Source organism: Alnus glutinosa, chromosome 9 (genome assembly GCF_958979055.1).
Source record: "Alnus glutinosa chromosome 9, dhAlnGlut1.1, whole genome shotgun sequence".
Classification (NCBI taxonomy): Eukaryota; Viridiplantae; Streptophyta; class Magnoliopsida; order Fagales; family Betulaceae; genus Alnus; species Alnus glutinosa.
Window position 1 is genome coordinate 28,097,558 of NC_084894.1, and position 21,312 is coordinate 28,118,869.

At 36.0% G+C, this 21,312-nt stretch overlaps 1 protein-coding gene across 1 annotated transcript; it reads left to right on the forward strand.

The window, feature by feature from the left end:
- The first annotated feature begins 11,734 nt into the window (after positions 1-11,734).
- Positions 11,735-13,135, forward strand: LOC133878438 (uncharacterized). The gene is made up of 4 exons (XM_062316994.1): positions 11,735-11,880; positions 12,121-12,249; positions 12,381-12,554; positions 12,738-13,135. Exons 1-4 carry the CDS (start codon positions 11,803-11,805, stop codon positions 12,840-12,842), a joined length of 486 nt encoding a protein of 161 aa, XP_062172978.1. The 5' UTR covers positions 11,735-11,802; the 3' UTR covers positions 12,843-13,135.
- The last annotated feature ends 8,177 nt before the right edge of the window (positions 13,136-21,312 follow it).

The window sequence follows — 21,312 nt, forward strand, 5'->3', positions numbered from 1 at the left end:
CTGATCAGTGATGACATATTAATGCTAACTTTGTTTATTAATGTATTTTGAAATGTGTTTTTTTTTTAATTATTTTTTGTTTGAAAAAATGTTCTAATGTGACAAAAATGTAAAAATAGTTTTGAGTTTTATTTTTTATTTTATTTTTTATTTTTGTGTGTGTGTGTGTGTGTTTTAATTTGTTTCTTAATTTTTTTTTATTATTTTGAATAGCTAGGAAAAACAAAAAGGACTAGGAAAAAGCTTTTTTTTTTTTTTTGAGGAATAAATTAAATGAAATAGATTAAAGTTAAATTTAAGATTTCATTTAAATGCATTCAATGGTATAGATGATGTCACATCATTTAAAATTTTAAATAACTTGACAATATATGTACTATTAAATCTGTAAAATTTTAATATAAATAATGAAATGAGTCTTTTCTATTTCAAGTGAAACAGAGAGAATACTTATCCATGTTTTGAGAGTTTGGAGGGGAGATGGGAGGAGAGAATAAGGATCCATTTGGAATTGCGATTTCAAAAAGTGCCATTTAAAAATAGCAATTTTAAAATGTGTTTTTTGAAAAAGTGATTTTAAAAACACAGTTAAGCGTTTGACCTTTAAAATCGTAGATTTTTTACATTTTCAAATCGCGATTTTTAAAAAACTCAATTTCCAAATGATTCATTTTCTGTGATTTGATTTAAAATCTCACTTTTATCAGACTTAAATGTGCAGGGCCCCGTGCAGACTTAAACGTGCAAATTTTGAAGTTTAATATCTGGTCTTTCATTTCAGTCGGCATCAAATAAAATAAATGTCAAGATTTAAAGTTAATATATTTAACGGTTTACATTTTATTTTCACTGAAAATGCTTATAAATGAATAAATGCTTTCGTTTGGCTGATCAGTGATGACATATTATTGCTAACTTTGTTTGTTAATGTATTTTGAAATGTGTTTTTTTTTTGTTCATTATTATTATTATTTGTTTGAAAAAATGTTCTAATGCGACAAAAATGTAAAAGTAGTTTTGAGTTTTTTTTGAGTTTGTTTGTTTGTTTGTTTTGTGTGTGTGTGTGTATGTTTTAAGTTGTTTGTTAATTTTTTTTTTATTATTTTGAATAGCTAGGAAAAACAAAAAGGACTAGGAAAAAACTTTTTTTTTTTTTTGAGTAATAAATTAAATGAAATAGATTAAATTTAAATTTTAGATATAATTTTAATGCATTTAACGGTATAAATGATGCCACATTATTTCAAATTTTAAATAACTTGACAATATATGTACTATTAAATCTGTAAAATTTTAATATAAATCATGAAATGAGTCTTTTCTATTTCAAGTGAAACGGAGAGAATACTTATTCATGTTTTGAGAGTTTGGAGGGGAGATGGGAGGAGAGAATAAGGATCCGTTTGGAATTGCGATTTCAAAAAGTGCAATTTAAAAATAACAATTTTAAAATGTGTGTTTTGAAAAAGTGATTTTAAAAACGCAGTTAAGCGTTTAACCTTTAAAATTGTAGGTTAGCTTTTAAAATTTTACTTTTTCAAAAAAGCATTATCTTGCTTGAGATTTGAAAAAACAGATTTTTTATATTTTCAAATCGTAATTTTTTAAAAATATTATTCCCAAACGATTCATTTTTTCGTAATTTGGTTTAAAATCTCACTTTTTATTTACGAAATCTCAATCCTAAATGCACCCTAAAAGGGAAGGGAGGAAGTGAGAAGGAAAGAGAGAATAGTTTGTTGAGAGCTTCTACACATCCTCCCCTCATCCTCCCCTTATCACCCTTTTATAATAAAAAAATTGATTTTTAATAAAAAGTTGTCTCTGATGTCACATCAGAGACAACTTTTTAATAAAAACCAATTTTTTTAAGGAAAAGAGGGTGACAAGGGGGGGATGAGAGTCTCCTCTTTAGCATTTCCCTAGTTTGTTTGTTCTTTTAAATGAAGTGAGACATCATTCTTTCATTAAAAAATCAGGGCAAAACTTCTTGCTCAACAAATACAATATTTTGAATAAAAATAAGGCATTCCTCCGGTTAAACTTAGTCTAAAGATTAAAGAAGGGTAGTTTTTGCCACCCGATGAGCTACTTCATTAGCCTTCCTGTGGATGTGTCCTTAAATATTTTGTTTGGATATTTTAATAAAAAAATAAGAGGGAAGGAAAAATAGGTATCCTTCTCTTTATTTGGTTGCCGAGTTAATTAAATGTGAGAAAATAATGAGGTATTACTGTAAACCAACAATAAGGAGAGATAAATAAAGACGATCTATATATTTAGATATGTATTGCAGAAATTTTAATAAATAAAGGTAAAAAAATGGAAGTACAAAAGATTGAGCTCTATTATAATTCATCATTTTCAGGTATATATGAGTAGCAAATGGAGCAAGATAACATAGAAATAGTCAAATTTTGTAGAAATGTTTTTCCCTATTTATTAATAATTTGTATTTTTAATAGAACATGTGATTCTTATGTACATTTTTAAAATTATAATCGGGTTCCTACTTCCATATGAGAAGGAAATAAAAGGATTTTTTTTTTATTTATTTTTTTTTATTTTTAAAGATATGCAGGAGATTAGCTTGGGGACTTTTTTTTTTAAAAAAAAAAAGAAAAAAGAAAAAAAGAAAGATTTTCAATTCAAGGGCTCAGACAAAGCCCAACTCAATTTTCTGTTTTCACAACAACATGCAACCAGATGGGGAAAACCGTGTTTTTGTTGGAAGTAAAATTGTCTTCGGCACAATGGTAATGGCCCAAAGGACAGTGGGCTGGAAATAAAGAAGCCCAATACATTTTATGTGGAGCCAATAAAAAAAAGTGAAACTGGTTAATTTGTTTGTTATTTATTTTTTAAATTATTATTTTTTATTTGGGTAAGTGAATAATTATATAAAAAGAAGAAAATTATACAACGATAGGACATTATCTCAAAAAAAAAAAAAAAAAAAAAAAACCGTTTGAGATGGGAGGAAGACTATAAACTATAAAGAGCCTCGGAAGCAACATGAGAAGCAAAAATTAAAGAGATCGAGGCTATTCCGGCCGGGAAATGCTAAAGAGGAGACTCTCATCCCCCCTTATCACCCATTTTTCCTTAAAAAAATTAGTTTTTATTAAAAAGTTGTCTCTTATGTCACATCAGAGACAACTTTTTAATAAAAATCAATTTTTTTATTATAAAAGGGTGATAAGGGGGGGATGAAGGGAGGATGTGTAAAAGCTCTCATTCCGGCCGGCTCAAAGACATTATCTGATGCACTTCAAGACCTTTGCAACCGACGATAATTCTTTAAAGAAGTAGAGTCCATAGGAAGTATTAAATTTGACCCTAACCCAAAACCAGTTATGGAGGAATTGGATCCTTTGCACTCCAAATAAAATGGATGATATTTATTTAATGATAAAGGAATTAAAATAAAGAAAGAATAATAAAATTAAAAAAAAAAAGAATATTTAAATGATCAATTTAGTGAAATAATAGATAATCCAATTAATGTACGTTAAAATAAATAAAGTATAAGTTTTGGTTAGTTATTTTGTATATAAAAATGCGTAGGTTGTTAGGAGTGTTCAAGTGTCGGTCGAGGGGGCATGATCCTCCTTCCTTAGTTTTCAAATTTGACCTTAACCCAAAACCAGGGACGGAATTAGTTGTTGAGGTCACTTGTCACGGAATTAACAAATATTTGTGGCTTGTAGCGCACTAGCTAGAGGTGCAATAATGATAGAATATACACTGATTAAATAGAATTAGGAAACAAATATCTTCTTTAAGGAAAGCGACTCACAATAGCCAATTGTGTGTATATATATATATATATTATATTCGAGGTTAATTTTAATTGGGAAAGCTGTGGGCAGACATTACAAGCTAAGAGAGGAATTGTAAGACTCATAGTATAAGAAATAGTGAAAATAACCTTTGAGTTCAACTTGAGATGCATAGAGTCAATGTTATGACTTATGTACTTGAACGGTTTTTGACCTACTCGATCAACTAGCGTCTCTCACTGTCATATATGTCCCTACTTCTGTTGAAGCTTGGTATATATACATGAAATGTCTTTGATGCTTAATTAATTATCTTATTGGCATCTTGTTTTTTTTAATTGGCAACAACGTTAACATAATCATTGTTGGGAAATTTAATTTACCTTTCCCGACAGCTGCGATCACAGACTAAGAAGAAGAATCAAGTTTTATAAAAATTTGGTACAAAAGTAATCGGGAAAACCGGTGGTCCGGAATTAAAATATTATCGAAAAATAAGGGTCATGAGTCTGACAAGGAGACATGCGATTGATTAGGTGACCAAACACTGAAAAATTAGGGATTCTGCAAGCGCAGTCACAATCCCCATACATTGCCAACGTCAGATCATCGTGCCGATCATTGTTGAAAGTCTACCCGAGCACTGTTCCTGCCGAGGTGTCTAAGATCCCTAAAAATCCTGAACAACCTTACCTGCAGGTCATCAGGTTTTTTTTGCCTCTCTTCTTCTGGCACCAAAAAACATCTTTAGAAAAATCTTTCCTTTACTATTGGTCGAACTTGAGCGTTGGAGGAGGATCGCTGGGAAAACCCTCGGTGTTTTCTATCCATTTTGCAGGCAGTTGAAGCCATACGTAGAAAACAAAGCCATCCACGTCATTATATTAGAAACTGTATCAATAACCATTACATTAAAACAAAATAAAATTACAAAAGGAGCTTTTCGAGGACCCGAGCAAACAGTAATCCAAATATAGGCTATTAAAGTGTCTGAAATTAAAATTAAAAATAAAACGAAAGATAAATTCAAATGAATCTGGTTCCACATATACTTCTTTCTTTCAAAAGTCCGAAGAGATCGAGGACAGGCGGTGTTGCCTTATTCGCATGCAGGCTACTAGCGAAACATCTAGTACGTCTTTGATGTAGTTAGGCAACATGCAGTACTGTACTACTATGAGTTAATGTTATCCTCATTATTTGTCGTCCTCAAAGCTTATATGGAGTAGTCTTTTATAGCTTTAATTTGGAGACTATGCTTCATTATTTTCCGTCCTTAAAGCTTATGGGGTGTCGTCTCTTATAGCATTTAGAGATTATATACGTACGCCGTGTAAGTTTTAGAGTGATATATAACATTACTCCTATAACACGTGGTAGGTGTAGGTTAATTACTACTTACTAGTGAAACATCTGCTTGTCTTTGAAGCTTATCGATCTTATCCCTAGAAATTCTTTGGATGCCTGCTCTCTCTCTTTGTCTGTATGTTTGTTGACGTAGTACGTACTGTGTGTTCACACGATCGATGTCTATAGCTTTATGTCATCATATGATTCATATTCTTTTTTTGCCATCTGCCCGGCCATTTGCATAATTAATAATGTATTTTAAGGACTCGATCGGCTTATCTAATTATAAAAATAATTAGATATATTTTGTGAACATGCAATTTGGACGGCCAAAATTCAGCTGGGAATTAAAAATAAACAAAACAAAATTTTGTAAAGAAAATTAAGAAGTAGCCAACAATTTTCTTGCTTTGGAGTTTGTTTAGCTTAGATGATGAGATTTTATATTTGATCCTTGCTGGGGTATTGATGTGCTTTGGATCTTTGGTTGTAATGTGTAGTTTGTTGTTTTGCTTTGTTGGTTGAGCTGTAAGTTCTGTTTGCTTGATGTGCAGCAAACTTACGGTTTGGTGTTTCCTGTTGGAACTGTGCTTCCAGTTTTGACTGGAGTGCTTGTTTTGTTGAGTTTGGTTTATAAAGTTTTTAGTTCATCCAAAAAAAAAAAAAAAAGTAGCTGACAATTTGGTGCATAGAGATATATATATTTTTTTTTAAAATTTTTTTTTTTCTTTTAACTTGAGATTGAGATCGACCATATATACCACGTAGACTTTGGGAGATGGAAGGTTATGGGAGGTGATGTAGAGCATTACCGGCATTCCGACCTCTCGCATCCATCCTCGACGTGCACCCTCTCAAAGTGTTTTGGGGCAAACTACATGCTCATGCTCATTGTGATCGATGTCATTCAACGATAGCATTTTTTAATGCATCGTCCGTTGGTGGATGCATGGTGCATGGGGTTCTTGGTTTTTGGGAGTCGCACTTTCAGGAAGTCTGTGGCCGGCCGGTGTGGGTTGTGTTCTGAGAAACCGTCTGATCCTTTCTCCTATGAAATGTTGATGTGACGTAGTCTCCATAGTATTTGATAAATGAAAACAAGTTTTTTAGTTAGCGGACCATGCCACATCAACTTCCTTCGTGAAATTATTTTGCAAGACGTAGAAGTCGGGCCTAGATGGTAAGAACTGCAAGCGCTCCCTCAAGTTCGATTGAGCCATGACCTGACCTAACTCCATCAGTGCATCAATGAGACCCAAGACGGCTAATATTAATAGGATTGATAATTCTCATTTCGGGAATCGAATTTTTATCCTAGTACATGCATAATGCATAACCACTTTGGGAATTTCCTTGATGCCACTAAACCACCACCATTCAAGGTAACATGCAATTAATCTAAGAGCAACTTGTGCAAAACCAGAAGGGATATCTTATATAATGCAAAGCATATATATATATATATATATATGGCTGGATCTAGTTAATTGACGTGGTTTTTTTTGGGTGGGGGAGGGGGGGATAAGAGAAAACCAAAGAATATACACAATGTACCAGAAAAAAGTCTTACTAATCGATTAGGAACGTAGTATATCAAATCACTATTAATTTACCCTAAAATTAAGTTTGAGCTTATAAAAAAAAAAGTTATTATACTTAACTGATTTGACATTACTAATCAATTCTTAATTAATTAATTTGTTTAATAATAAATTATACATATGCAGTGTCACATCAAAAAAAAATAACAAAATAAAAAAAGGATAAATGTGATGCATGTACGTGTGTGTGTATATATATATTGATTAATGTTATATATAGTATATAGGGTTAGAGTTATTATAAATGAAGTTATTTTTATTTTTTAAAAAGGGCTCCAATTAGAGACCTTTTAACAAAACGGCTCAAAATGAAAACAATTCTAGTTTGAGCTGTTTTAATCAAAACGGCTCAAAATTAATTGGGACCGTTTTAAAAAAAAAAAAAAAGCTCTAATTTGAGTTGCTTTTGTTAAAATGGCTCAAATTAGAGTCATTTTAACTAAAACGGCTCTAATTTGAGCCGCTTTTCTAAAACGACTCAAATTAAAGCCATTTTTGTTGAAAACGGTTCAAAAAGCCATTTTTTTTTTTTTTTTGTAGTGTGTACATCATTTTTCATATTAATTATGGAATGAATTGAAGCTTAATTAGAAAAGAAACTCTCTACGTACGATCGAGTTTGCACTCATTTGTGTGATATTCTATATAGTAGTACAATAATGAAAATGCTTGACTGATTTGAGGCCCCATATGTGCATGTGCAAGTGTAGTAGTGGATTTTCTCTCCCGGGTATAAAATCATAAAGCAGTGGCCTGAAACAGTAACAGTTACCCATCGATCTCAGTCGTTCACGTGCTTTTCTTTATTTTGTACAAATGTGGTGAATGTAAATTTAATTAATTCACCCACACTTCCAACTAACATCATCCTTAATTCGGATTTATATATGAAGATCATTAATGTAATGACAAAAATGAAAAAGGTTAATTTTCTTAAAGAAACCAACTTTATAAAGTTTCTTAACATCACATATATATATATTTTATGTTGGAATATCTCTTGTATATTTGTTTGCATCATATTTTACTTATTTGCTCTAAAGATCAGTTCAGAAAAAAAGGATTAGTTAGATATTTGCTGTTTATGATAGAGACTTATATATATTAGAGTATATAATAAAGGCCACCGTTCTGTTAGCGGATCGACTTAATTATGATATATCCCAAAAGTCTAACATTATTAATTTAATTATTTAACTAATATTTTAACCATTTTTCTCACGCGTGGAACAAGACAATATGTAAAATATTTTAACGGAAAATATGAAGTAAACTGTACGTGTAATTAAAATTCGAACTTAAAACCTGATAAGAAAAGCTGAGCACTCATGTGAATGGGTGGTTTCCTGGTTTGACCATGTTGAATGTAGACAACTTAATTTCAACGCCAGCCTAGTAGCTAGTCTCATTGTCATTTAAACTAGCAATCTCACTAATCAAAACCCCACAAAAGAGAACCTGTTCGAATATGCTATGGGTGTGATTGCACCACTTTTTTTTTTTTTATTAGTACGTACTATATATGGTTTGCTACCACAAGAGAGAGATTACTTTATTCAAGCTGAAAATATATATTATAATTAAGTTGCTGGATTGAAAGATGGGGTTAATTAGTTAAGAGAGTGGGAAACAACTTTTTTTTTTTTTTTTTTTCAGTAAGTTAAGAGATTGTGTAAAACAACAAAAACCCAAACAAAAGCAAAGGAGCATACTCCAAAAAAAGAAGGAAAAAAAAACTCATCACACGTACTCAAGTGGGTGAGGGATATTGATTCCTTAAACCAACTCAAAGATCAATAGAAACTCCAAGTAACTATCCAAATATCTCTGCAGTCATGTATATGTACTCTTGATCAAGTGCAAGATCATGAAGGGTATTACACCGAACTCTAATCCAATACTGGCAATACATGTCATGACTCCTCAAGAAGAACGTTAATCACATCTAGTTTTATCTCAAAAGGAACGGTCGAAATTACTTACAATTAGAACTTTCTAAAATCACTTATCAAGATTAGTTTCTTTCACTAAGTGGGGAACTAATGTGAGATATATTTTGTACCTATTTAACACTTTTGCAATCCATCATTCAAATGTGGGACCAACTTTTTGTGGTATCACAATTTTTCTCGCTCAAATTCTTGAGTTCTCAAGAGTGGAAAAGGGGATTGATGGAGAGTTTCAAATAAATGGTCTTCATTTCATGAAGCAATATATTCCCGATGGATTATGTGGACAAATAATATTTAACACTACATTTGTGTTTTCTCCTAAATTATATTCTCACGAATTAAAACTCATAAAAATAAATAAAAAAAAAAAAGAAGAAGAAAAAGAAGCACATTCAAAATCCTCTTCTTCGTGCAATCGTGCATGATACAAGCCAAATGGCTTAAACTTCAAGTACAGCATCAATAATGTGGCCGGGGGATTTTAGTTGGCCTTAACATACGTACAAATACTGCTGTGAAGTTGCTTCTGCTGAGTGCTGAGGGTGTTTTACCAGCCAGCTGAGCAGAGCTGTTATTTGCAATTCCTCCAAAAAAAAAGAGCTGTTATTTGCTTTAATTTGGCCGCATTCAAATAGGCCAGTGGATCTATTGTGCTTTAACATGTATCAGAGTTAGAGATGATCGAATTCGAACCAGCTGTCTGTATAACACAACCATAATATTGTTAGCATTTCTAGCTGCATGTTGTTGATCTTCGTATGTACGTATATCGTTACTCTGAACTGTACGTAGTTTATTTTCTCAGCAGCTTGGAATTTTTTTTTTTTTTAATCTCAATGTACTCCTGTCTGTGAGAATTGAAAGACGAAACAAAAACACACGACACACATCATATCTGAAAAGTTTTTGCCGCTGTATCCATTTTTGGAGGAATAAAAAGGATTTACAATAATTACAAATTAATTAAGGCGAAATTAAACCAAAGTGGCTCTTTCTTGGGGGGGGGATAGGAAAGCAGGGGGGGAGATCTAGAGAGAGAAAGTTTTGAATTCCTTCCCGTGAGGAAGGCTTGGAAGCATTCAAAAAACACAGACTGATAATCCTTTGACGCTTCCTTTGCTACTTTCGATGGTGTCCCAATCACGAGCAGATTCCTGCCCTCACGTTAACCCCACCATCACCCTCACTCTCCCATGCAAAATGTCTGTTTCATAATTTCCTCCGCATATCATATCATTTCTCTTTCATATTCAGTGGCCTTTCCATCTCCATCATGTATTATTCTCTGTACTCTTATGACATTATGGTACAAACAGATAGGTCCCATGCATTGAGAACCAGATTGAGATGAAAACTCAGACTTGGATCCATATAATTCATCATATTAGCAATATCTCAATCATATAATTAATATATATATTAATTATGGTTTTTTGCCCTTAGAACGAGAAATTGATTGATATATATGAAAATTCAAAGTTGATTGCATGACCATTGACCACGCTCTTGCATTGAGAACGAGATCCTTATCCTTTAGATTTCTGAAAATTTAATGTTGTTGTATTTAACGATGTGAATGATCGATGTTATATCATTTAAATTTTTTAAATGACATGCCAATATACATGTTTATTATGTAGCATCATCTACACCGTTAATTGACATAAGATGAACCCATTACATGATTAATATTTAAAGTTGGTGCATCTATACACTAGTTGATTGCATGACCATTGACCATGCTCTTTTGAGAACAAGATCCTTTTCATTTCACTTAAAATGAAGAGGAAACTATTTTATTATTTTATGGTGAAAATTTAATGTTGTTGTATTTAACGGTATAAATGATATCATATTATTTAAATTTTATAAATGACATGCCAATATACATGTTTATTTTGTAGCATCATCTACACTATTAATTGACATACATGAGCCCATTTCATGATTAGTATTTAAAGTTAGTACATTTAAAGTGTATATGAAGTCAATTAATGTATATTGACACGTCTTTTAAAAAATTTAAATAATGTATAACTATATATACTATTAGATATATCAATTCTAAATTGATATGAACACATGCACTTTAAATTTAACTATAAAATAAATACTATCCCGTCTATTATTTGAAATGGATAGAATCCCTGTCCCATTTATATATACCATTATAATCACAACCCCTCATTTAACATATTATAAATATAAGTAGTGAACATGAAGACTAAGGGGTTCAAATTAGTCAATAAAGACCCATAAACAATAAGTTAATAGTATAACTATTTCTTACGGATTTACAATAAATAAAATATAAATAGTGATATTATTAACTTTATATGATAATAACTTAATTTACATGTCAAAAAAAAAAAAAAAAAAAACTTAATTTAGCTCGGTGATAAACTTGGTCAAGTTTGACTCGTATCAAAATAAAACAACATCAACCAAACTTAAACTTTTGTTACTTATTTTGACTCTCGACTCAATTACAACCTCAAGAGATATATATGATTTTTGGCCTTTTAATGCTAATTAATAAAAAGAGCATACAGTCGGGTATTTTTGGGTCCCTCCTATATAATATGTTTGTGCAATTTTCTTGTTGGTTAATTAATTAATATATTGTCAATAAAGAAAATGAAGAATCTGAATTTAAATGTAATTTAATTAGCCGGCCGGCAATTATTACTATATAGTGGAAACAAGATGCCCGAGGCTATAACATACATATTACATACCTTCAAAAAATAAAAATAAAAACAAAACAAACATACAGATTACGCACATGGTGAATCGGTGATGAAGCTTTTTTAATTATATGGTTGAATCAAAAATTTCATATATATGGAAATTCTTCCTTCGTTTAGGTTTAATGTCTTGATTGACGGGACGGTTGCAACTTGCCAAAAAGCAAATCCATTAATATATATATATATATAAGAAAAAAGAAAAAAGAAAAAGAAAAAAAAAAAAAAAAAAGATTTCCTTTGAGTAACTTAATTTGAAACGAAAAGGTATATCGGCATGGTAATTCTCCTTTGTAAGTTCTCATCCCTATTTAAACAGCTACCAGGTCACCTAATTATATTCACAGAGAGAGAGAGAGAGAGAGAGGCTATGGTTTCTAGGAAGCACAAGAGAGCAGCCATTTACAAGAAGCTGCAATTGCTTCGTTCCATCACCAACTCTCGTGGGGTAATTCTCTAATTAATATATAATTTCTTAATGTCATCACAGTCATCATCGTCACCGCCTCTTCTTTTTCTCTTTAAACCTTTAGTTTTAACTCTGATATTAATCATCCATATCCATTTAAGACCAGTTTAAACTTCGATTTAATTTTCTTGGTCTTATATATATATGTTAGTCTGTAGTTCATCTCCTTGATTCATCATCCTTGGTCTTATATTTACATATATTTATATATATGTGCAGCACAGTAAAACCTCGATTATATTAGATGCATCGAAGTACATAGAAGATCTAAAGCGAAAGATAGATGTAATGAATCATCAAGATATTGCCACGGCAGAGGACACCGACATCCAAGCTTCGTTGCCTTTGGTAGAATATATATTCTGATTTCTGAGCCAGACATGTTGCATTAATTCTTCAATTAATCAACTCTAAATATTGCATGGGATCTTGTTAATTAGTTAGTTAATTAACCACTTATCTATGTGTATTAATTGCAGCGGCTTAGAGTGGAAGCCCAAGAAAAGGGTTTTCTGATTGAGGTGGTGGCTGAAAGGAGTTGTTGTGGGTTGCTTGTTTACATATTGGAAGCCTTTGAAGAGCTGGGCCTTGATGTTCGCCAAGCTAGGGTTTCTTGTTCAGACAGCTTCCATTTAGAAGCCATTGCAGACAAAGTAAGAAAATTGTTTAGACAGCTTCCATTGAGTATGCACGTGTGCTGTCATTTTAGCACACGTGCATACTCTTCACATGCATCTCTCTCTCTCTCTCTCTCTCTCTCTCAAAACATATATAGATCACGTGCTTTCATGCAGTATTACTACTTGATGTTGAACCCGAATTTGATGATGTTCCAGGATAGCCATGGACCTGATGATGATGATCAGATTGACGCTAAAGTGGTGAAACAAGCGGTTCTGCAAGCTATTCAAAACTGGAGTGAGATTAGCGAGCAAAAATAATAAAGCGAGATCTTCTTTAATTAATTTGTTGATCGATCAGTTTGGGTGGTAGAGATGAAGTTCTGTAGTGTACGGGGGTTACTCTTTTACATATATATCATATATATATGTAGCTGATTGCCAATGATCCAGAGAAATCCAAACGTACGGCAGACATATATCTATGATATCGATCATGACAACATGTGAGTGAAATTGTTTTTTTCACGTGTCATGAGATCGATGCAACATGCAGCAGGAACAAATGTTAAAAGGAACTTAAACAAAAGAAAATAATGTGGTTAGTTACTCCACCCCTTTCCCAATTTCCTTCACTCACATGCTAGATTAATTACTTTTTAACTCATTTAGAAAAAAAGTAATGCTACTCTTCGCATTAATTTCACACCGGCCGGTTGAAAGTATGTAAGAAATGGCTTTAGATGGTGTGTATATATAGAGGCTAGGTCGTCGGACGTATTTGATCAATCAATTACAGAAGCAATGGGATTAATGTTTGGTTGAGAATGGAATGTTTTCTTATTAATCGATTAGCCAGATGTTAGCATGATTCAGTATCAATTAACTCAAGGTTAAAAAGTAATGGGGTTTAAACTACCACTTAAAAGATAATTGGAGTAATTTGAAGTTTGTTAGAATATTAATTAAATTATTAAAATTTGTCCTTAATTTCCTATTTGGAATAAATACGATGATTTAACACAGTAATATGTCATTTAGCTAGATTATTGGAGAGCTATTAACCTAGCGGTGCTATTTCACATATAATTAAGAAGCATAGGTATATATGATCTTTAGGTTCAAGGGCGCCCCCATTTTGTTTTGTTAGGTTTTATGTTTTTGGCAATTTCAATTTTAGAACTTGTTAATTTGTAAGTCTAATATTACGATCCAAGTCGGTTCAAAATGAGGTTAAAAAAACTAGGGTTAAATTAATGAAGAGCAGAATGGCTTGTTTGCAATATAGTTACCAACTATATGGCCTTCAATCGAGGCAATTTTCAAACTTCAGCGTACAAGTCAAAATGTGTCGATCGTAAGCATGTTTGAATGAGGTTCGAACGAGAGCATGAAGATAATTCAAGACCAAGTTCTAGAATGCTTCGATGCAATCATGATATGAAGATCGTTCATATAGAGTGCTCAAGACTTTAAAGAGAGAGAGAGAGAGAGAGAGAGAGAGAGTAGATGAAGGAAGATGAGTAATCTAGAAGAGTAGAGTTTTGTGAGTTCAGTCTTTGCACGTGGCGTAAGATGACAGCTCCTTTTGATGATGCGATCCAGGTGGATCCCATTCTGGGTGTCCTAAACGGTGCATTGTGGAGAATAGAGGCAATGCGTTTTATGCTTTGTTCAGTGTCGTTTTATGCTTGTCGTTTTATACCTATTTTATGCGCTTAAGGGATCCTGTTATAAAGGTCAGTATATAAGGCCTATTATGAGAAGGGTTAGGTATCGGAAGAATTGTTAAGCTAACAATGGAGGGAAGGCAGACTTGAATTTGCCGTATCCAAGCTTTTCTGCTATTTCTATGAAATTCCAGTGACAATTTCTACTCATCATCATCTCAAATTCACTATAAATACCTAAAGCACCATTATACCTGTTACAATTGGTATCAAGAGCCAATCAATCCCCACCCATTGCTTCCTTTTCTACCCAATTTTTTTTTCTCCACTCTTGCGCTTATGCAAACCTGCGCCGCAACAATGGCGGACCACTCCCAGCAACTGAAGGAATTACATGATGGAATGGCGTAGATTCGGGGCGACATGGCCTCCTCTCATGATCTGAACGCCGCTATGCTCTCTATCGAGTCTCAAATCCAGCGTCTCTATGATTTGGTTCTCGCCAAATCCGGCCAGAGCAATGATAAGGACCCTCTGATTAATTTTGGTTCTTTTAACAATCATCTGGGTATGGGGGAAACTTCTTACTAGGAGGGCTCCACCTCCGGTGAAGGGATTATTAAGGCCAAAACTGTCTGTCTGGATTTTTCCTGCTTTGAGGGAGAGGACCCAGAGACGTGGAGTTGTCGTGCTAAGCAATTCTTCAATTTCTATAACACCCCGCCCAATCACTGCATTTCCATTTCCTCCTTCCACATGGATGGAAGTGCCCTTGTTTGGTTCCGGGAGCTCCGAGCTAGTAACTCTGTCACCACGTGGGAGGAGTTTGTGAGTGCCATGCAAATTAGATTCGGCCGCAGTTCTTATGACGACACTATGGAAACCCTGTGCAAACTCAAACAAGTAGGCACTCTGGATGAGTATAAGAATTTGCTTGATACCTTTGCCCTCAAGGTTCAACTCCTACCGGAAGAACACAAACTCAGCTGCTTCTTATGCGGCCTCCTTGATGAAATCCAAGTCTCTGTTCGGATGTTCAACCCCAAAACCCTTGTGGACGCTTACTCCTTGGGGCGAATGCAGGAAGACTGTGTTCTCACTTACCGGAGGACAACTTGCTCTACTTGGAACTCCTCTCAATTTCAGCAGTCACGTTTTGGTTGGTCTACTAATTTACCAGCGGGAGCTGCTAAGGGAAATTTTTTCTCTAATCCTACTCGGGCTCCTAGCCCAGATCCTCATCGGCCACCCTCTCTGGCTCAACCAGGCTCGGGTCATGTGCCAAAGGGCAATCTTAACCCGGCCCAGGCCTTAATTCCAGTCCAAAAAATTACTCGGGCCCATATGGATGAACGATGACAGAAGGGCTTATGTTACACCTGCGATTCCCGCTGGAGTCGTGGCCACGTGTGCGTTTCTCCTAAACTGTTCCTTGTTACCATTGTGGAGGATGGGGACACTGCCCCTGTGCCAGATACTCCCACTGTGGAAGAGGACCCGGGCGAGTTCTTTCTCGAGGAATTTCTCGAGATCTCCCTCAACGCCATCACTGGCACCCCTAGCCTAACCACGATGCACATTGTTCGCTTCCTTAAGCTCCATTCAGTGGTCATTTTAATTGACTCGGGCAGGACGCACAATTTTGTGGATACTAAATTGGCTGCCACCTTTGGTTTACATCCTCTGTGTAAATATGCAATTAAGGTCCAAATTGCCAATGGGCAGGAGATTGTCAACCTTGGCCGCAGTAAGGAAGTTGAGAGGTCAAAATGCAAGGCCATGCTTTCCGGACTGACTTGTTTATTTTACCTTTGGCTGGGTGCGACATGGTATTAGGAATCCATTGGCTTCAAACATTGGGGCCTATCTTGTGGGATTTTACAAAGCTTCAAATGGAGTTTTCATACAATGGGGTTCCTTGTCTTTTGCAAGGGTTACAAACCGGTCCAGCTCTTCACTTGACCGAGGTTGAGGGTTTCAAACTTCCTAAGCATGAACGCAAAGGATTTTTGCTCTAACCACAAGGCTGTCCGGCCTAGTGCTTGACCCTTTCTGGGCCAGCCCACCCCAGCCCCTCGCCCCATGTGGTTCCCCCACCACTGTCTGAGACTCTTAAGTAGTTTGAAGATGTATTTCAAGAGCCTACCGGATTGCCTCCCCGACGCCTACACGACCACTCCATCCCTCTCCAGGAGGGTGCATCTCCAGTCTCGGTTCGCCCTTATCGATACCCCTTTTATCAAAAGGAGGAGATCAAGAAAATTGTCCAAGAACTCCTACACTCGGGAGTAATCCGGCCAAGCCACAGCCCCTTTTCTTCCCCAGTGCTGCTGGTTCGCAAGGCGGATGGCACGTGGCGCATGTGCATGGACTATAGAGCCCTTAATCAGGTCATAGTTAAAGACAAGTTCCCAATCTCGGTAGTGGATGAGCTCTTAGATGAACTCTGTGGCGCACAGATTTTTTCTAAACTAGATTTGAGGTCCGGGTACCACCAGATTCGAGTGGTGGACACCGATATTCCTAAGACGGCCTTTCGGACTCACGAGGGGCATTATGAATTTCTGGTTATGCCCTTTGGGCTCACCAATGCCCCCTCCACATTCCAAGGTCAAATGAACAGTGTTTTTCAACCTTACTTGCGGAAGTTCAGTCTGGTTTTCTTTGATGATATCCTCATCTACAGCAAGGATATGCAGTCCCACATCCAACACTTATCCCTAGCCCTCGCTCTCTTGCGGCAAAACCAATTGTTTGTTAAGCTCTCTAAGTGCAAGTTTGGCTGCTCGGAGGTTGAGTATTTGGGCCATATCGTTTCTGCCAATGGAGTTTGTGTAGACCCCGGGAAAATTCAAGCCATGATTGACTGGCCTTTTCCCAAATCTGTCAAAGCCTTGCGGGGTTTTTGGGGCTCACGGGATACTACCGAAAGTTCATCAAAGGCTATGGGTCCATTGTTGCCCCTTTGACCAACATATTGAAACAGAATTCTTTTACGTGGTCCCCTGCAAGTCAAGCCGTGTTTGAATCCTTGAAGCGGGTGATCACACAGGCACCCGTCCTTGCCCTACCTAATTTCTCTCAGCCGTTTATCATAGAATGTGATGCTAGCTGCCTAGGTATTGGGGTTGTCCTTATCAAGGGAAATCGGCCTGTAGCCTACCTCAATTAAGCTCTTAAGGGGAAATCAGTCCACATATCTACTTATGAGCGGGAGCTCTTTGCCTTGGTCAAAGCTATCCAAAAATGGCGGCCCTACCTCTTGGGGAAACCATTTATTGTTCGCACCGACTAGCAAAGCTTTAAATTCCAGCTGGAGCAGAAGGTAGGCACTCCTTTCCAACAGAAATGGCTGACCAAACTCATTGGGTACGATTTTCTCGTGGAGTATAAGAAAGGGGTCGAGAATAGGGTTGCGGATGCACTCTCTAGGAAGGACTTTGAACCACCCGACATTCAGTTATCTCTCTTATCTATCCCCACGGCTAGTTGGGTAGAGGACTTAAGGAGCCAATACCAAGAGGATGATGCGCTTAAGAACCTCTTGGTTCAATGGCATCGGCATGAATTGGACACCTGCAAATACTCTCCACGTGACAACCTCCTCTTATACAAAAACAAGCTCTTACTGGGTCAATCCCCTACATTAAAGGCTCAGATTCTTCTTTATGTTCACAGTGATCCCCACTCAGGGCACTCGGGTTATGAGAAGACACTGCATCGGGCTAAAAGGGACATCTATTGGAAGGGCATGCGCAAGGATATTAAGCACTTCATTCGGGAATGCGATGTGTGCCAACAGACAAAGCACGAGAACACCTCCCCAGTAGGCTTGCTACAGCCCTTGCCAATTCCTACACGGGTGTGGATCGACATCTCACTAGACTTTGTGAAAGGCCTCCTTATCTCTAGGGGTCACTCGGTCATTTTGGTGGTGGTCGATCGACTGTCTAAGTACAGTCATTTTGTCTCCCTCCCTCATCCCTACACTGCAGCCACTATGGCCCAGCTATTCATCGCCAACATCTTTAAATTACACGGGATGCCTTAATCTATTATTTATGATCAGGATACGACTTTCACAAGTCTCTTTTGGCACGAACTCTTTCGTCCACAGGTTACTTCCCTACGGTTCAGTACCAGCTATCATCCACAGACGGATGGCCAGACGAAAATCGTCAATAAGTGCCTCGAAAAACTATCTCCGATGTTTCACCCATGATAGCCCTAAGCATTGGACAATGTGGCTTCCTTGGGCGGAATACTGGATCAACACAACCTGGCATTCCTCTACCCACATGACCCCCTTTGAGGCGGTATATGGTGTTCCACCACCTTGACTCCTAAACTATATTCCCGGCACCACCTGGGTTGAGGCCGTGGAGGAGGTGTTGCACAATCGGGAGCAAATCCTCGGCCTCCTCCAGCAAAACATGCATCTGGCACAAAACCGAATGAAGAAAAATGCAGACTTGCACAAAACAGAGAGACAATTACAAATCGGGCAGCAAGTGCACCTCTGGCTCCAACCTTATCGCCAGTCTTCGGTTGCTTACTGACGTGCACTCAAACTGGCCCTCCGCTTCTATGGGCTGTTTCTGGTCGTCCGCAAGGTCGGGACGGTGGCTTATGAGCTGGATCTTCCCCCTGATACCGGCATCCATCGTGTCTTCCATGTTTCGCAGCTCAAGCCCAAATTGGGCTCGGCCTCTATCGTTATTCCGAAGCTTCCTTCAGTCGATGGTAATGGTGCTCCTTGACCTGAACCAGCCGCAATCCTGGACCGCCATGTTCGTTCGAAAAATCACCGCCCTCTCACCGAGCTCTTGATCCGTTGGGAGGGCCAATTAGCGAATGACGCCACCTGGGAAGAGTTTATTGCGTTGAAGGACGCCTACCCACACCTTGTGAGCAAGGTGTTTTGAAAAGAGAGAGGTATTGTCATGGGTCGATTGAAAGTTGGAAGCTTGAAGTTTTGGGAGAGAAAGAGAGTAGACGAAGGAAGATGAGTAACCTAGAAGAGTAGAGTTTTGTGAGTTCAGTCATTGCACGTGGCATAAGAGGACATCTCCTTTTGATGATGCGATTCAGCTGGATACAGTTCTGGGTGTCCTAAACGGTGCGTTGAGGAGAATAGAGGCAGTGCGTTTTATGCTTTGTTCAATGTTGTTTTATGCTTGTTGTTTTATACCTATTTTATGCGTTTAAGGGATCTTGTTGTAAAGGTCAGTATATAAGGCCTATTATGAGAAGGGTTAGGTATCGGAAGAATTGTTAAGCTAACAATGGAGGGAAGGCAGCGTCGAACTTGCCATATCCAAGCTTTTCTGCTATTTTTATGAAATTCCAGTGACAAGTTCTACTCATTATCATCTCAAATTCACTGTAAACACCTAAAGCACCATTATACCTGTTACAGTTTCACAAAGTTTCATAGTAAGCCCCAATCGCTATCACCTTCAAAACTCGTTTGAACGCGATGACCATAAATCCAAAATAGAAACCCTCTATCACAACCTTGTTCAAACCTCATTCGAACACTGCTATGTGATCTTTTTGAAATCCTAGTTTTTGTTTGAACGAGACTCACTCTCGTTCAAACGCGATAACCTTAGCCTGTTTTATTTGTTAATCGAGTTGACCTATAAAATATAAGCCACAATTTTCATTACACAATGAGGCCATGGTTTATTGTTCTTTAGAGAGACTTGTTATCCCTATGCTTCCATTAATATTCAATTATTCCCTTGATTTTCATTAAACCACACAAACAACTTTTAGTTACCAAAGTTCCGAGTTGTAGATCGATGAGGCTACATAGAAAAAAGGCCAACTAGAACTACTGCGATAGAAAACAAACAAGTCATTTGTTGGGTACAATTAGTGAGTGTTTGTTCAAACTCGTTTCAAGTAGAACTTGCTAGACGGTCTTTATTTGAACTCTTAATATTAAATGCTCATCTCTGGAATATGGTGGATGAGTCATATAATATTACCAGTACTTATTTCAAAAGTTTAAGTTGATATGAAATTGTTGATTTAATCATTTCATTGTTATCCCTATGCTTCCATTAATATTCAATTATTCCCTTGATAGCCGCTTACATCCGTTATCCGCATATAATCGATATCCGTTATCCGCATATAACCGCACTCACATATGCGGATATCGAATAGCGGATAGTTGATACGATTATTAACCATGTCCACATTCCCTTTATATATTATATATATTTAATTAAATTCACTAAAATGATGTCGTTTTAAATTTGATAAGTTTTAGATCTTTATATTAGCCCATTACCTCATATGCAAATAGCAAATAATAACCGTAATAACCGTAATAACCTCGCGGATACAGATAGTAATTGTATTATACAGATGCGGATACCTAAAAGTGATAATCACATTATGTGAATATAGATGCAAATATTGCTAATAACCGCATCCGCATTTTCACCTCTATCAATACCTTTGTTTTGATACCATGTTAAACCACCACATATACCAAAAAACTTAAATTGACAGAAAATAGTTGATTTAATCATTTAATTAATATTCTAGCAAGTCAAATGCTTGCGTGCATATTTGAACACCACTTCAAATGTCCATTGCTTTAGAAAACTTTTGTTTAATTTTCTTTGGTAATTTTGCTTGACTAAGGTTTCTTTTAGGATTTTATGCAATAAATCTTTCACATATAAAAAATTTTTAACAAAAAATATTGAACAAAATCAAGTCTTTGGTTGTTTCAAAAGAAGAGTTTAATTTTCTTGTTTAATTCTCTCTCTCTCTCTCCCTCCCTCCCTCTTATGGACTTTTATATCATAACAAGTATATTTTTTGCAAGTGTTATCTCATTTTACCTCCTTAACATTGGTCTAGAAAAATAGTCCGCTAAAATTTATTCTAGAAAAATAAAAGTTTTTTTTTTGGTTATTGAGTTATATATATATATATATATATATATATATATACACATACTCACTGGGTCCACTAAATGGTCAAATCGCAATGATGCATCTTGGTTCAAAAGATAGACAATTTGACGCAGCACCTAACGCTGTATTTTCAGCAAAACATCTCATGACATTATTGTGCAACCTTTTCATTTTTCAATC

What these genes read in the sequence shown, in the direction of transcription:
- LOC133878438 (XM_062316994.1), top strand. Translation starts at nt 11,803, where the DNA reads ATGGTTTCTAGGAAGCACAAGAGAGCAGCCATTTACAAGAAGCTGCAA. An exon ending in CCATCACCAACTCTCGTGGG is followed by an intron (nt 11,881 to 12,120) that starts GTAATTCTCTAA and finishes ATATATGTGCAG; the next exon opens with CACAGTAAAACCTCGATTAT. An exon ending in TAGAAGCCATTGCAGACAAA is followed by an intron (nt 12,555 to 12,737) that starts GTAAGAAAATTG and finishes ATGATGTTCCAG; the next exon opens with GATAGCCATGGACCTGATGA.